The sequence below is a fragment of the Heterodontus francisci genome, chromosome 5 (genome assembly GCF_036365525.1).
Source record: "Heterodontus francisci isolate sHetFra1 chromosome 5, sHetFra1.hap1, whole genome shotgun sequence".
Taxonomy (NCBI): domain Eukaryota; kingdom Metazoa; phylum Chordata; class Chondrichthyes; order Heterodontiformes; family Heterodontidae; genus Heterodontus; species Heterodontus francisci.
This window is the reverse complement of record NC_090375.1, coordinates 125,252,937-125,270,521: the sequence shown is the minus strand read 5'-3', so window position 1 is coordinate 125,270,521 and position 17,585 is coordinate 125,252,937. Positions and strand designations below refer to the sequence as shown.

General features: G+C 44.8%; 1 protein-coding gene across 1 annotated transcript in view; it reads right to left on the bottom strand.

Moving 5' to 3' along the window:
• Positions 1-17,585, bottom strand: part of LOC137369612 (cysteine-rich secretory protein LCCL domain-containing 1-like) — a 73,974-nt gene that overhangs the window by 6,151 nt on the left and 50,238 nt on the right. Inside the window, exons 11-13 of the mRNA XM_068030933.1 lie at positions 17,433-17,476; positions 17,265-17,337; positions 13,997-14,072 (exon numbers count right to left, since the gene is read on the bottom strand). Of these exons, the coding sequence (XP_067887034.1) occupies positions 13,997-14,072; positions 17,265-17,337; positions 17,433-17,476 (193 nt within the window). The remainder of the gene's footprint in view (positions 1-13,996; positions 14,073-17,264; positions 17,338-17,432; positions 17,477-17,585) is intronic.

The following is a 17,585-nucleotide window of genomic DNA, read 5'->3' as shown; positions in this document are numbered from 1 at the left end:
CTACCAACTCCACCTCTCTCCCTGGCAACTGTCTGAGGCTGAACCAGACTGTTCGCAAACTTGGTGTCACGTTGCTGTTTGTGGGAGCTTGCTGTGTGCAAATTAACTACTGTATTTCCTACACTACAACAGTGGCTACACTTCAAAAAGTACTTCATTGGCACTTTGCGATGTCTGGTGATTGTGAAAAGCATGATATACATGCAAGTATTTTTCTTTCATATTTGACCCCGAGATGAGCTTCTGAACACATATCTGCGCCATCACTAAGACCGCCTATTTCCACTTCCTTAGCATTGCCCGACTCAGTCCCTACCTTGTTTATCTCCTGCAGAAACCCTCATCCATGCCTTTGTTACCTCTAGACTTGACTGTTCCAACACACTCCTGGCTGACCTCCCACATTCTACCTCCGTAAATTTGCAATCATTCAAAACTCTGCTGTCTATGTCCTTACTCGTATCAAGTCCTGTTCCCCTATCACCCGTGTGCTTGCTGACTTACAGTGGCTCCCGGTTAAGCAACGTTTTGATTTTAAAACTCTCATCCTTGTTTAAAAAATCTCTATCACTGCAATCTCCTCCAGCCACACAACTCTCCAAGATATCTGCGCTCCTCTACTTCTGGCCTCTTGAGCATCCCTGATTTTAATTGGTAAAAGAAGCAAAAGTGACATGAGGAAAATGTTTCCACGGAGCACGTGATTAAGGTCTGGAATGCACTGCCTGAGAATGTGGTAGAGGCAGGTTCAATTGAAGCATTCAAAAGGGAACTAGACTGTTATATGAAAAGGAAGAATGTGCAGGGTTACAGGGAGAAAGCGGGGGAATGGCACTATGAATTGCACATTTGGAGAGCCAGTGCAGACACGATGGGCCGAATGGCCTCCTTCGACACTGTAATAATTGTGACTCTGTTTTAATCGCTCCACCATTGGCAGCTGTGCCTTCATCTGCAAACACCCTAAGCTTTGATATCCCCTCCCTCAACCTCTCCACCTCACTATCTCCCTTTCCTCCTTTAAGACGCTCATTAAAACCTACTCCTTGACATTCGCCCTAATATCGCCTTATAAGGCTCAGTGTCAGGTTTTGCTTTATAATGCCTCAGTGAAGTGTCTTGGGATGTTTTACTTTGTTAAAAGCACTATATCAATACAATTTGCTATTGTTGTACTGGATCCTGATTGGCAACGCTCTGGAAACATTAATACAGGTCAAATGTACAGCAATATCTGGTTGGTTCTGAATTATCCTGTCCCAAATATTTCCTAATTCACATTCCTGATTTGTGCCATTTCTAATGAAACCTGTGGCAGGCATTAATTAAGTGGCTTTCTCCTGAAAATCAAAACACAGAAACATACGCTGTGAATTTCTTCAAATTTTCTGCTGCTGTGCTGCTATAACTTCATCACAAATTCTGCCACATTTCTAACAAAATTACATAATGGTGTTTGAACAGAAGAAATCTTGTATTCCAGTTACAGTTATTTTCCTATGATGCACTGTCATTCCTAGTATCAACGTTATTTTGATGCATTTTGTAAGCCAGTACAAACAACTCATATCACATTACAAAGCCCTTCTTTAGCACTGTGCTGTAAACCTCGTTTATGCTGTTTAGTGTGTCACGGGTCACATCATCCCGATTATCACCGTGTTCAATTCATCATTCTTCTTTGAATTTTACTCAGCAAAATTCAGAAGACCAAAATGGTGGCCATGCAGGAAAAGGATTCGGAGAATTTTTGTAGGGCCAGGAGGAGCATGAGAGCCTCATTCAAGAACAAACTATAAACCTTACTGAAGTAATAAAATATTTTTATACAATTGTTATGACCAGGCGAGAAAGGTGTCGAGGGTTCCCTCTCAGCCTTCACCTGTTCTTACCGTAACAGGGTTTTATTTTTAAACACACTGTGTTTTAGCTCCCTCTTGGTGAATCCTTGTTCACCGCTTTTCAATTATAAGGCAAAGAAACCAGCACAAACAGGTTTTCTTAGGTTTAAAGAAGAAAAGGTTGAAATTTATTAAACTTGAACTTAAACTCAAATTCAGTTGATGCCTACGGATACACAACGTGCCCACGCTAGCATGCATATGCGATACACACATGCAAATAGAGACAGAAAAGAACAGAAGAAAAATAAAGTGGAAAAGCTTGAGGCAATATCTGAAGAGTTTTTGTTATGGTTCTTCGAGCTCACTGTAGTGCCCTTGATTATAGGTAGATGTTGCTTTTCATTGGAGCCCAGTATTCTTAAACCTTGTTCAGTGTAGGAGACTTTTCTCTCTTGGGGTTCATGTGTCTTCAGCGGATTCAGAGGCTTGTGAGAAAGAGATGGGAGCAGACAGGAGAGATGTTGGCAGTCCAGGAGCAAACAGTCTTTCTGAGGTCAAACTCTCTGTGGCTAGTTCAAAAGACCCTGGATTGGCCAGTTACTCATGTGACCAGCTGGTCTAACCAGTCCTGGATTGTATCACTTTAGCAGTCTCTGGAATGCTCCTCTTACACAAAATACCTGGTGATCAAGGCTCATTGTGGGTTGAATGTGTCAGGGAATGGTCCTTTGTCCTTCCAAGCATTGTCTGTTAATATGCATATGTCTTTTCCAGCCACGCCTGATCTTTTTAGCAAGTCATTTCCTCGCTCCAGCGACAGTTTAAAATCAATGTTCATGACAAAATTAGTGTACCTCATTCTTGGCAGGTAGGGGCCGAGCATGACAACAATCCAGAAAGTTAAATTAATCTGAAATACTGCAAAATGTAATGTCACTTTTAGATTAAGAACTCACATAAGGCCAAACATCCTGTTTACACAAAGGGGCAAATTCAGCAATAGGGAAAACAGTTAAGTTGCATGTTTGCTCACACACAATTACTCAGAAATCACTAACACCATTTTAAAGCAAATGCAAATGAGCAAATCTTGCACATGCTGTTAGTCAAAGGTCAGTCATGATTTTTTTCAATTTAGCTGGGACAATATTGTCATATGGCTGTCAATGTTTCAAGAAGTTTGAGGTTCTGGGCTACAACTACAAAATCGTAGTTTTTATTTGTCCTGGGATGTGGGCATCGTGGCAAGACCAGCATTGCTACCAATCCCTAATTGCCCTTGAGATGGTGAGCCGCCTTCTTGAACCTCTGCAGTCCATCCCACAGTGCTTTTAGGAAGAGAGTTCGAGGATTTTGACCCAGCGACAGTGAAGGAACGGCAATATAGTTCCATGTAAGGATGTTGTGTGGCTTGGAGGGGAACTTGCAGGTGGTGGTGTGCATCTGCTGCCCTTGTCCTAAACGGTAGAGGTCACGGGTTTGGAAGGTGCTGTCGAAGGAGCCTTGGCGAGTTGCTGCAGTGCATCTTGTAGATGGTACACACTACTGTTACTATGCACCAGTGGTGTAGGGAGTGAATGTTGAGGGTTGTGGATGAGGTGCCAAAGCGAGCTGCTTTGTCCTGGATGGTGTCGAGCCTCTTGAGTGTTTTGGAGCTCCACTTATCCAGGCAAGTGGAGAGTATTCCACCACACTCCTGACTTGTACCTTGTAGATGGTGGGCAGGCTTTGGAGAGTCAGGAGATGAGTTATTGGCCACAGAATTCCAAGCCTCTGACATGCTATTGTAGCCAGAGTATTTAAATGGCTAGGTTTCTGTCAATGGTAACCCCCAGGATATTGGGGATTCAGTGATGGTAATGCCATTGAATGTCAAGGGGAGATGGTTAGATTTTCTCTTGTTGGAGATGATCATGCCTGGCACTTTTGTGACACGAATGTTACTTGCCACTTAATCAGCCCAAGCCTGAATGACGTCCGGGTTTTGCTGCGGCACAAACTACTGCAGTATATGAAGAGCTGCAAATGGTGCTAAACGTTGTACAATCATCAGTGAATATCCCCACCTCTGGCCTTATGATGGAGGGAAGGTCATTGATGAAGCAGCTGAAGATGGTTCAGTCTAGGACACTACTCTGAGGAATTCCTGCATTAATGTCCTGGGGCTGAGATGATTGGCCTCCAACAACCACAACCATCTTCCTTTGTGCTAGTTATGACTCCAAACAATGGAGAGGTTTCCCCCTGATTCCCATTGACTTCAATTTTTCTAGGCTCCTTGATGCCATACCCAGTCAAGGGCAGTCACTCTCACCTCACCTCTGGAATTCAGCTCTTTTGTCCATGTTTGGACCAAGGCTGTAATGAGGTCAGGAGCCGAGAGGCCCTGGCAGAACCTAAACTGAGCACTGGTGAGCAGGTTCTGCTGAGCAAGTGCTGCCTGATAGCACTGTCGACGACACCTTCCATCACTTTACTGATGATTGAAAGTAGACTGATGGGGTGGTAATTGGCTGGATTGGACTTGTCTTGCTTTTTGGGCAACATACCTGGGCAATTTGCCACATTGTCAGGAAGATGCCAGTGTTGTAGCTGTACTGGAACAATTTGGATAGGGATGCGGCTATTCTGGAGCACATGTCTTCAGTACTATTGTCAGAATGTTGTCAGGGCCCACAGCCTTTGCAGTATCCAGTGCCTTCAGCTGTTTCTTGATATCTCGTGGAGTGAATCAAATTGGCTGAAGACTCGTATCTGTGATGGTGGCGTCCTCAGGAGGAGGCTAAGATCATCCACTCAGCACTTCTGGCTGAAGATGGTTGAGAATGTTTCAGCCTTCTCTCTTGTACTGATGTGCTGGGCTCCCCCATCACTGAGGATGAACATGTTTTTGGAGCTTCCTCCTCACCGTTTGTTGTTTAACTGTTCACCCTATTCACGATTGGATGTGGCAGGACTGCAGAGCTTTGATTTGATCTGTTGGTTATGGGATCGCTTAGCTCTTTCTATAGTATGCTGCTTTTGCTGTTTGGCATGCATAGATTCCTGGGTTGACACCTCATTTTTAAGTGTGGCTGGTGCTGTTCTTGGCATGCTCTCCTGCACTCCTCATTGAACCAGCGTTGATCCCTTTACTCGATGGTAATGGTAGTGTGGGGGATATGCTGGGTCATGAGGTTATAGATTGTAGTTGATGGTCCACAGTGCCTCATGGATGCCCAGTTTTGAGCTGCTAGATCTGTTCTGAATCTACCCCATTTATCAGGGTGGTGGTGCCACACAAAACGATCGAGGGTATCCTCTGTGTGAAAACGTGACTTTGTCTCCACAAGGACTGTGTGGTGGTCACTCCTCCCAATACTATCATGGATAGATGCATGACAGGTAGATTGGTGAGGATGAGGCTAAGTAGGTTTTTTTCTCTTGTTGGTTCTCTCACCATCTGTTGGAGGCCCAATCCGGCAGACATGTCCTTCAGTACTTGGCCAGCACTAGTGCTACCAAATCACTCTTTGCGATGGATATGAAGTCTCCACCCAGAGTACATTCTATGCCCTTGCTGCCTTCAGTGCCTCATCCAAGTGCTGTTCAACATGGAGGCGTACTGATTTATCAGTTGAGGCAAGGCAGTAGGTGGTAATCAGCAGGAGGTTTCCTTGCCCATGTTTGACCTGATGCTACGAGACTTTCATGGGGTCCGGAGTCAATATTGAGGACTCCCTTGACCACTTCCGACTGTATCCCACTATGCCACCACCTCTGGTGATGGAACAGTCTGGGACATTGGCTGAAAGGTATGATTCAGTGAGTATGACTATGTCAGACTGTTGCTTGACTAGTCTGTGGGACAGCTCTCCCAATTTTGACACAAGTTTTTAGATGATATTGAGGAGGACTTTGCAGGGTATGCCTTTGTCGTTTCCAGTGCCTAGGTCGATGCCAGGTGGTCTGTCCTGTTTTATTCTTCATCAACTTTTCTGTCGTGGTTTGATACAACTGAATGGCTTGCTAGGCCATTTCAGAGGACAGTTAAGAGTTAACCACATTTCTATGGGTCTGAAGTCACATGTAGGCCAGACTGGATAAGGAAGGCAGATTTCGTCCCTAAAGGGCATCAGTGAACCAGATGGGTTTTTATGACAATCCGTTATGGAGACCAGATTTTCATTCCAGATGTATCAATGAATTAAATTATATTCCACCAGCTGCTGTGGTACAATGTAAACTCTTGCTGCTGCAGTATTGGTCTAGGGCACTGGATTACTAATCCAGTAACATTACCGCTACACTACCATCCCATTGGACTGCAGCGGTTCAAGAAGGCGGCTCACCTTCTCAAGTGCAATTAGGGATGGGCAATAAATGCTGGCCTAGCCAGTGACACCCACATCCCAGGAACGAATTTTAAAAAAAATTCTGTCCCTGAACCAGGTGATAAAAGATTTGAAAATCCTTGGCCCTGCTGACCTAGCATAAAAAATTGGAACGCTTACTATAATAAAAAAATCGCTGAATAAAAAAGCAGCATTGAGTTTGAATGCCATAAAAGTCTTACTTGTTTTACACGTTACTATTACATTGTTTTATTGTATATGTGTATGATTGGTACCATTTCAGATTTAAAAGGGAATCTTTACTGTGGGGTAAGTGGTTATTCTTTGCACCTCTGATGCAAAGCTTCATGTGCTGCAAACAAATATCAAGAATCTGAGCTTGCTCAACTTTAATGGACATAAAAACCCGCAAATTGGGCAAAAGTTTGCACCAACAGCACGAAAGGTAAAAAAATAATTAAAGGTGAAAATGTATCTCCATTTTGTTTCTTTTAAGTGGTAAATTTCAATTTCTTACCCAGGCTGATGTAATGTGGAACTCCCACTTGTAACATTACATGTTTTCGCCACCCATGAATATGATTTACTTTCCTTCATTCATTCTGGAAAGGATGGTATCACTGTGGCTCCCTTGTTCTCTATACCTGGACTGCAAAACTTTCCACAGGGTTTTGGCAAACAAGAATAATAATAAATAAATAAATAAATATCCGTTTGGTTTTTGGAGTCCAAGCTCTCTGGAAAGTGTTACAGCCCAGATGCAGAGTACTAGCTGGTACCAGTGGTGCCACCTTTCTGAGAATACATTGTATGAACAATTTATGGCGTCACAAAGTATTTAAAAAAAAGTACAGGCTGTATGTTTCCAAAAACCATGGCAAATGCTTGAGCGGATGAGTGCATTCTGTTTTGGAACAAACTGCTGCTTTCTTTTCAACAGGGTAGAGTTTGAAAACTTTAACCAACAGCCAGATGCAATCAAAGTAAAATCTTGTGTACGGTAGATCATTGACAACAGTGGTTAACTCAAGGATTACACTGTTATTAGTTTATCTGGGTTTCTTCCCTCACCATTTCTCTATTCATGGAATCAGTTATGGGGGCAAAATTCGATAGCGTCCAAAAATGGGCACGGGGATTGCAATGCAGCTGTTGCTTCAGATGCACACAGCAGGCAAACTTTGTGCTGCCTGCTTATTTAAATGATTGCCGTGTGCAGCCAGCGCTAAGTTCACTGTAGAGTGACTACATGCCTGAGCATGGGGCGTAAAATCGTAAGTGGCTGGCACGGGTTCAAGCTGGTCTACACTACTTAAAGCCAGATTGCATCACTTAAATGGGTTTGAGCAAGTGCTGGAAGTAATTCTAGAAGTCAGTTTGACCTAGGAAAGACTCAGGCAGAGAGTGGGTCCCAAGGTTCTTCAATGCAGCACTTGAAGCCTTGATGAAGGAAGTGGCCAGGATGAGAGAGGTCCTTTATCTACAAGGAGCCAGGAGGCCCTCCAGACAAACTTAGAGAAACCAATGGGAGCAGCTCAATATCAGCAGGGTCGCCCTGAGGACTGGATTCAGTGATGAAAGAAGTCCAATGACCTCACACAGGTAGTCAAAGTCACTGAATACATCCTCAATGCCTTATCCCACCACTAGTCTCAGACACTGTTCAATGCATCACACTGCCCTCACTCACCTACCAACAATCTTCATCAATCACCACTCATACCTCACGTTCATAGCTTTACCTCACCCTCACACATTTAGTACTGCTGCAAGCTTCACATCCACATCACAGAGCCTGCATACGCTGCCAACTATTCAGCAATGACAGCCACATCACTCAAACAAATTGCACCACACTGTCTGACACAGTTCTTTCGCTCTTGCAGGACAAAATGGAGCACAACGGCAGGCAGCAGCACCTAACTGGTAGAGGCTGGCATGGCTGCACGTCCTTACCCCCATAGAGGAGATGATGCTTGCCATCATTGGAGGGGTCACAGCTGAAGCCGTGCCAGCGGCGGGGAAGAAAGCATCAAAGGGACGGTGTGCTCCTACCTAATCCTCCTTCTCACATCCTCCTTTTCACATTCCACTTCTCAATCATCCCACAGTCTCTTCTGATTTACAAACTGCAGATGGTGTAAGCATGCACCTTTTGCTTTCCCTCCCCTTCTCTCACTGCAACCCTACGCTTGTGCCTTTCTCCTTTCAGACAACCAAGAACTGCGACCTGGCCAAGTAGTGGAACAGGAAAGTGATATGCAAGAGAAGGATGAGCCTGATGATGATAAATCACTGGGCTGAATTTCCCGGCTTTTTGAAGCCATGTGTGGAGGTGAGGTTGGTGGGGGGGGGAGGGGTGGGTGGGTCAGGAAAGTAGCAGGAAAATCCTTTGGGAGGGCTCCCCAATACTGTTCAGCTTCTGGCCATCTTTCCTTGGGGTGGGCTGCCAGGAGAATCTGTACTTAGCTCCACTGAAGAGGGCAGCCAATAGCTCTAATTAAGGGCCCAATCAAGGGACATTATCCCACGCCGACAGAACATTCCCAGCATCAGACAGGCCCCCTGCTGAGTCCAGAGCCCAGAAACTGCATGGAGGTGGCCTCCCAGCCGCAGATATTGAAGCCTCCTCTCGAACACCTCATGAGATCCGCAAGGCTGAAACAAGCACAGTTGCAGCCACAATTATTCTTGTGGAGGGGTTCCCCCTTCACACTGATGGCTCTAACACCTCCAAACCTTCTTTTTTCAAAAATGTTCAGCAGACATTGGAGAGTGCCTCCATTTTGAGGTGCCCATGCGCTCATCTACCTCTCTCAACAGTGCCCACTTCTCCCCATGAGGCTGCCAGCCGTCCAGTGCTACGGGCCCTTTCACTGGGCCTCCTGTGTTGCGATCCTGCCCACCATTTTTAATTGGAGTGCGAACACAGAGGCAGCGAATTAGGAAGCTGCCTCACGCAAGGTTGCTCCGCAGGCACGCTGAGGCAATGCACGGGCTTGGGACCTGTTTATTGTCCCAAGAGCAGCCCATGGTCACCCGATTTTACACACGCAGCCACCAGCTCAGATACTGCCTCTGCACGTACTTTAGAGGGTAGAATAGAGGCGAGATCTGCACGTGGTGTGACACCAAGCATAGGGAGCCTGCAGGCAGGGCGGGGGAAAGAATAGTGCAGGTACCACGTTGCCAGAGGGTGAGGTCACACAAGGGTTCTGCTACAGAGGACTTAAATAAGAATTTGGATGGGGTAGCTTACAGGAAAAGGCTGATATGTAAGCACGCTGAAATATTTGGTGCATTGGCCGACCTGCCAGAAAGCATGTGGTCAATGTCAAGGAAAATGCAGGAGTCCGGCACCCACCTTGCACAGAGCTTTGCGCAGAGCTTGGAGCCTATCCTTTCTAGTGTGGAAGTGGTGGACAACTCCATTAGCACACTTGCGGACCCACCCACAATGCAATATCTGATAGCTGATGTCTTAGCTCCCATTGCAGCACAGGGAAGAAGCCATCCAATGTCTGAGTGCTATAATGGAAACTCAGACCGAAGTTATGCAAGCTCAGCTTGTTGCTATGCAAGCTTGATGCCATGCAGATTCAGACTGCTGCTGTCATGGCTCCGGATACCAATGTTCAAAGGGGATTTCAGAGGCTCACAGCAGTCCAGCAATCTGTCCTCCAGCAGCTAACTGGAATTACTGAGTCTCCGACCAACGGGAGTGGAAGTGGCTCTGTGAAATGTTATGACCCGGTGAGAAAGAGGTCTAGGGTTCCTTTCAGCCTTTACCTGGTCTTACTGTAGCAAGGTTTAATTTTTAAACACACCGTATTTTTAGCTCCCCCTCGGTGGATCCTTGTTCACCACTTTCCAATTATAAGGCAAAGAGACGAGCAAAACAGGTTTTCTCAGGTTTAAAGAAGAAAAGTGAAATGTTATTAAACTTAAACTCTTATTCGGTTAACGCCTACGGATACACAAAGCGCCCACGCTAGCATGCACACACGATACACATGTAGATAGAAACAGAAAGAAAACTGAAGAAATGAAGTGGAAAAGTTTGAGGCAATATCTGAGGAGATTTTTGTGTTACAGTTCTTCGAGCTCACTGTAGTATCCTTTATTGCAGTAGATCTTGCTTTTTGCTGGGGCCCAGTATTCTTCTTAAACCTTGCTCACTGTAGGAGACTTTTCTCTCTTGGGGTTCATGTGTCTTCAGTGGATTTGGAGTTCCAAGAGAAAGAGATGGGAGCATGGAGACAGGAGAGATCTTCTCAGTTCAGGAGCAAACAGACTTTCTGGTTTGATCATGTCCGTTTGTGTATTCAGCCATCTTAGCAGTCAACCTGGAATTCGAGCTCCCTCACCTTCAACGTCTGGTGATCAGAAGTCGATTGTGGGTTGAATGTGTCAGGGAATGGTCCTCTGTTCTTTCCAAGCACTGTCTGTTAATATGCAAATTTCTTTCCAGCCAGGATCTGGCAATTTTTTAAAGCAAGTCCATACTTCACTTCAACAACAGTTTGAAATTTAATGTCCATGTGGAGAAATTAACATGCCTCATGCTTGGCAGGTGGGGGCCTGCATGACAGAAGCAAGAAACTGCTGCCCTCTCTCAGGATGATCGCATTCACATCCTTCCACCACTGTCACTCTACAGTGCCCTTGCTGTTGCCTGTCAGCCGTCAGACCAGACTGCTGCCACCCATGTGTGAGGTCATCCTGCAAGGCCATCTGCAGTCTACCCAACAGAAAGTCAGCAGCTGCCTGCCAGCCAGGTGTAGGAGCACTAAGACAGGCAAAGGCACATGAAAGACAGGCACTAAGAGAATGCAAAAGGATGATTAGTTGACTCTTGTATGTAATATTGGATGGTTTGCTTGATAAAGTTGGTTTAGAATATTTGTTTTGTGGTGGCTTTTATTTCAACTTTGTAACCAAGAGGATACTGTGATGCTCCGCAATAATGGGATAGTATGATGCTGAATGGGGATTTGGGGTTGTGTTCATTGCTAGTGCAGTCGGATGAGCCAATCATGGACAGCGCAAGTAGAAAGGGGATCTTTTGGTTGCCTTCTCCTCTGAAGAAGGAGGCAAGTGCTGTGCCCTCACGTTGGCGAGGTTGTGCAGGATGCAGCAGACCACAACAAGGTGTGACATGCGCTCTGGAGAGTATTACAGGACTCCTCCAGAGTGGCCCAGCCAGCAGATGTTTTGCTTAGTACTTCAATGGTCTGCTCAATGATATTCCACGTGGCAGCATGGCCCTCATTATATGTATGCTGTGCATGTGTGCATGCGTTGTGCACTGGAGTCATGAACTATGGGGTCAGCCCTTGGTTGCCTAGTAACTTCCTTCTGGTTTCCAGTTGTGGCTCAAATGGTGATGGTACAGCAGATTAGCAGAAAATAAAGGCATTATGACTGCTGCCAGGATACCTAGCATTGACCTGAATGAAGCGCTGAGCATGGTCACACACCAGCTGCACACTGAGGGAATGGAACCCACTGTGGTTGCGATACACCTCTAAATTTAAATGCAGTGCCCTCAAAGCAATGTGTGTGCAGTCAATGGCAGCCTGTACCATGGGCATGCCTGCTATCCTGGTGAAGCCACAAACAATCACTGCCTGATTCTCTCTGGAAAGAATCTCCAGCCTGGAAGGAGCCCAACACAAAGAAGTTCACAGCCACAGTCACCTTCCCAGCCACTGACAGTGTTTTCCTTGCCCTGTTTTATGACTGTAGGTCTGCCTGCAATAGATAGCAAATTTCAGTGAGCACCTCCTTAGTGGAACACAGGCATCTAATGCACTGTTCCTCACTCGGATTGAGGTGGGACAATTGCTCCCTGAAGACCCTGGGTGGATAAGGCATTTTGCTGGGAGCCCTTCTTGCCCGCCTCCTCACTCTTCGAGCAGCGTGTCCTCCTCTGTTGCCTGCACTCATTTTCACTATCATACTGCAGGTCAAGGGTGGCTGGAAGCTACAGCATCCATGACTGGGAATATATGAATAGAACCCTTGAAGTCAGAACCAAGGTCTTCATCACATGCCACACCACTCCCTGTAGACTTCACCAACTTTAAATCACAAAGCACTTCTAACTCAGCAGCAGCCAGTAGAACTCAATCAGCAACTAACACAAGAATGGCTGATGATCCCTTTAAATAGCACTGGTGAGAGGATCCTTCAAGCTGCTGAACGCATGTTCAACAGTGTGAGGTTAAGAGATGGCGTTAGTTGAAGTATTGAGGTCAAAGATGGCACCTCTCGAGTCAAATGAGCGTGACACACAGACTGACATCATGATCTGTCAATTTTGCATAATTCTGGCACATGAGCCTAGGGCCGGTGCTACTAACCTACCTGAAGTGGCTTCCTGCATTCCGGCATGAGCTGCACCAGACGTGTACATGCCCAGTGCAGACGCCATTTTTGGTTGCAAAACGGCACCTGTATTGCCAGAAATACCAGCTCTGCAGAGTTGAATTTTACGGCCAAATATTTTTTAAAATCCCTTTACAGTGTTGTCATCAGGCATATTGAGGCTGAAATTATCAAGCGTGCTCTTCCATCGGGGGCTGTGTTCAAAGGCAGCGTAGATTGGAGAATCAGCACGACAATGTCATTACCCTATTTTTTTTTATTCATTCATGGGATGTGGGCATTGCGGGCTAGGACAGCCTTTATTGCCCATCCCTAATTTCCCTTGAGAAGGTGGTGTTAAGCCGCTTTCTTGAACCGCTGCAGCCCATGTGAGGTAGGTACACCCACAGTGCTGTTAGGAAGGGAGTTCCAGGATTTTGACCCAGCGATGGTTCTAAGTCAGGATGGTGTGTGGTTTGGAGGGGAACTTGCAGCTGATGGTGTTCCCATGCAACTGCTGCTCTTTTCCTTCTAGCTGGTAGGGGTTGCAGGTTTGGAAGGTGCTGTCTAAGGAGCCTTGGTGCATTGCTGCAGTGCATCTTATAGATGGTACACACTGCTGCCACTGTGCATTGGTGGTGGAGGGAGTGAATGTTTGTGGATGGGGTGCCAATCAAACGGGTTGCTTTGTCCTGGATGGTGTCGAGCTTCTTGAGTGTTGTTGGAGCTCCACCCATCCAGGCAAGTGGAGAGTATTCCATCACACTCCTGCCTTGTGCCTTGTAGATGGTGGACCGACTTTGAGGAGTCAGGAGATGAGTTACTCACTGCAGGATTCCTAGCCTCTGACCTGCTCTTGTAGCCATGGTATTTATAAGGCTACTCCAGTTCAGTTTCTGGTCAATGGTAACCCCTGGGATGTTGATTGTGGGGGAATTCAGCGATGGTAATGCCAATGAATGTCAAGGGGAGATGGTTAGATTCTCTCTTGTTTGAGATAGCCATTGCTTGGCATTTGTGTGGTGTGAATGTTACTTGCCAATTATCAGCGCAAGCCTGGATATTGTCCAGGTGTTGTTGCATTTCTACATGGACTGCTTCAGTACCTGAGGAGTCACAAATGGCCTGCATTCCTGTCCGTAGTGCTTCTATTTTGTTTGGTGAAATTCCCAAAATTCGAATAAACTTTAATGTTCCGTAATGCACGTCTTGTGTGAAATTTGTAATTCAACATGTATTTGATAATGACATATTTTTAAAAATGAATCTGAGTCGCAACATTCATCAGAGCAGACTGAGATGATGTCCAGCCTATCGTGTAGTGCTGTAAATTGTAACTGTTAATTGGAGTCCCGTTGTATATAAAGAGCGTTAACTATGATGCAACACTGAGAACTTCATACAACAAGTGAAAGAAAACACCTCACAAAATGTATTCCAGCTACTTACATCAGAGTAGAAACGGGTTCCAATTACCCGAGCCAGATGTGGATTTTCCTGCATACAATTTTGTGGACAATATATCCTGAAATTAGACAGCAAAATACATGGGTTCAATACTTCGGTCTAAGTGGCGCAGTGGTTGGCACCACAGCCTCACAGTTCCAGCGACCCAGGTTCAATTCTGGGTACTGCCTGTGTGGAGTTTGCAAGTTCTCCCTGTGTCTGCGTGGGTTTTCTCCGGGTGTTCTGGTTTCCTCCCACAGCCAAAAGACTTGCAGGTAGGTAGGTAAATTGGCCATTATAAATTGCCCCTAGTATAGGTAGGTGCTAGAGGAATATAGGGACAGGTGAGGATGTGGTAGGAATATGGGATTAGTGTAGGATTAGTATAAATGGGTGGTTAATGGTCGGCACAGATTCGGTGGTCCGAAGGGCCTGTTTCAGTGCTGTATCTCTAAATCTAAATCTAAAATCTAAAACGGTCACAAACAGTGACAGCCATGTAGACATTGTTATATGATTTTCACTGTTAAAAGAATATAATTAGTCAAAATGAAATCTTCACAAAAAATATTTTGAGACATTTTCTACCCTAATGAATAATGCATTAAATGGCATGCTTAAGAATTTACTTTTAAAATCATTCCTACATGCCATCTTCATATTTATGTTAGGACATGGTGTTGCCCTTGTCTTCACTTTTTCAAGTGTTAAAACTTCTATAGATCTAGTCCTTGCTCCTCTTAGTCAGTAATCTACTGCCACGCTCTTTCTGCCCAATACAAATTTATGGGTTGCATTACACACCCCTCAACCTAAATCATTCAGAATGGATTTTAACAATGCTATATATAAGGATCTTCATATCCTAGTCAGTGAAATAAGTTTTCCTACATCACATTGTGCCAATTTCTCCTCCAACTTTCTCCCATCCCCTCCTTTCCCGAAAGTGTTAGAGAGTATGATTCCACAGATGGCGATTATCTTGGGTATTTCCCGCAAGCGGTCCCTACAACTAAGCCTTACATCACTCCTCCTAATCTCTTCTTTTGCGGCTCAGTGCCTGCTTTCCATATATGAGGCATTCAGAATTTTTTTAACTTTAAAAGATGCTATACAAATGGAAATTGCTGTTGTTAAGAGTGAGTACTCTGACCAATTTTCTCTTTCCTAATCCAGAGAGAGATTTTTACCTAAGCCACCCAGCAGGAAACTGATGGGATCAGATCAGTTGCCCATTTTACACCCCTGTCCATTGAAGTCAATAGAAACTGAAATCTGCCAAGGTGCAAACTGTTAGCTTCCTGCCAGGCAGATAAGGCTAAAATTTGCTAAGGCAACTGTAGCAACCCATTACTGCTCCAGCTAAGATCAGTTATTTCAGAGCCAATCGGGATGAAACCTGGGACCTTCCTGGAACACATGGCAAGGAAACAGAGTATTTGAGTGGGAGAGTGGTTTTTGATCTGGGTTTTGGAGGGTGGCGGAGGTGGATCGGACCGGTGGGGGGGAGGGGGTGTGGGGGTCGGGGGAGCGGGGTGGGGGTTGGGTTGCATCTGTGTAGTTTTATGTCTTTTTTCCTCTATAGGTTTTCAGCCTGGAAGCCAGCCCATTTGGCACAATTGGCTTTCTGTTATGCAGGGAGGCCACAGGCCAGGATCAGATAGTGGTCTTGCTACTGGGCTGATGATAGTGTTGGGTCTGCTATTGGGGTTCCGACCTAGGGGTGAGGGATAAGCAATCCTGGAGGGGATAAGTGATCTTGGAGGGTGGAACAAGTTTGCTTGGTGGGCAGGGGGAAGCTCCCCTGCTCCTTCTGGCCCACAAGCAGTGCTGGAAAGGCACTTAACTGTTCTATGCAGCAGTCCTCGCCTCTGCTGAGCTGCATGGTTTGCTGAGGCTCGGGAAACCTGGTCAGCCAGATTTTAACCTAGAAGATGCAGCCTCATTATAATATTTAAATGATCAATCCGTCTCTTGGGAGAGAGTTGGTTTCTCGCCGGCCAACCCCTCCCCACCCCCCACCAGTCTGACTCCATTAAAGCCAGAAGTGGGCAGGTTAGACAGGTTGGGATCGGTTTGAGATTTTAGAAATTTTCACATCCTACCTACACAACGCCAAAAGTGAATACTTTAAAATCACATGATTTAGTAGTGGATATATTACTGTTTTAATACAAAGCATTTTACCTTACCTGACCTTCTGTTTATGGGGGTTAAAATTCCCTTCTTTATCTTTAAGCCATCAGGACAGAGCCAAACTTTAAACTCTCCAGAGGTGATTTAAAAAAATATTCAACACTTATATTCGTTTAGTAGGAATTCACTTGTTTGTCAAATTCAGTTTGTATAGAAACTTTGCAGTGAATTTGATTTGAGTTTGTTTGCTAGATACAGTCTGTCAAACGAGGACAATATGGCCTTTTGTAACATTACTAGGAAAATAAATGAGTTTTCTGCAATATAAACTACTTCAGTCTTGATATTCACCCCGTCATGAGGAACACGAGTAGGTCGGAGGAGTTGGATAAACCTCCCAATTTGTGGGGCCCATCCCCAAGGGTCCCCGGCTACGGCTTCCTGGCTAGCGGTTTTTTCCACCTGGCAGTTGGCCAGCCTGTCAATTTAGCCGGCTGCTGGGTGGGAAATGGAGGAAAATAATTAAAATGAGGTCCTTCTGTTAAATTTGGCTGGGCCTTCATTTTCCCGGCCTTGCCAGGTTTCCCTGGTGCTACCGTGCTCCCCCACATCCTCCACAGAAACAGAAAGCAGTGAAGTGAGACTTTTTGATTAAGTTTTATACATTGAAAATTGAACCCATTAACTTCATTTTTTAGTCACATTCATCATTATCTACTCTCCCCAAACAACGCCAAAAGTGAATAATTTAAAATCACATGATTTAGTGGTGGCTTATTACTGTTTTAATACAAAGCATTTTACCCTGTAACCTCTCTTGTTTAATTCCTGTTTTTTGAGGTTTCAATCTCGACAAAACTGCCAGACTGAGATGTTGAACAGTGAGCTGATTTTCCAGAATGAGCAAAGGAAAACTGGATACTTTGTTCAGCAGCTTCACTGTCATGCACTTCCCAGAAACCAGACACCATGACCCTGGCAGCACAATTCCAGGAACAGCATAGTTGGAGAGACAGCACAGAGGAGACAAAACCTAAGATTAGGGAGCAGAGGGAAGCAATAACTTGGACAAACTGCAGAATACAGTTTAAAATGATATTCAATATGAAACAGTGCATCATTCATTCTCATTTACCTCGGACAATGTGAAGTAGTTTTTTTGAATGTGCATATTTGATGTCCTCTTGTCTGGCAGTTAGCAGATTGGACTATGGAGAAAATAAGTTATAATTAATAATTAAAATACATATAACTGCAATAAAATAAATTAAATAAAATGAAAATATGTCTTAAAAGAACTAACCTGTTACTTTAGAGACAGTAAATGAATTGGCAGCTTTATATTTACTAAAACCAAAAAAAAATGTGTAAGTTTGTTATAGTGAGGATTGCAGATCTTCAAGTTATAATCAAGTAGATTTTAGGGAACAATCGTTGAAGCAATTTAGATATAAAG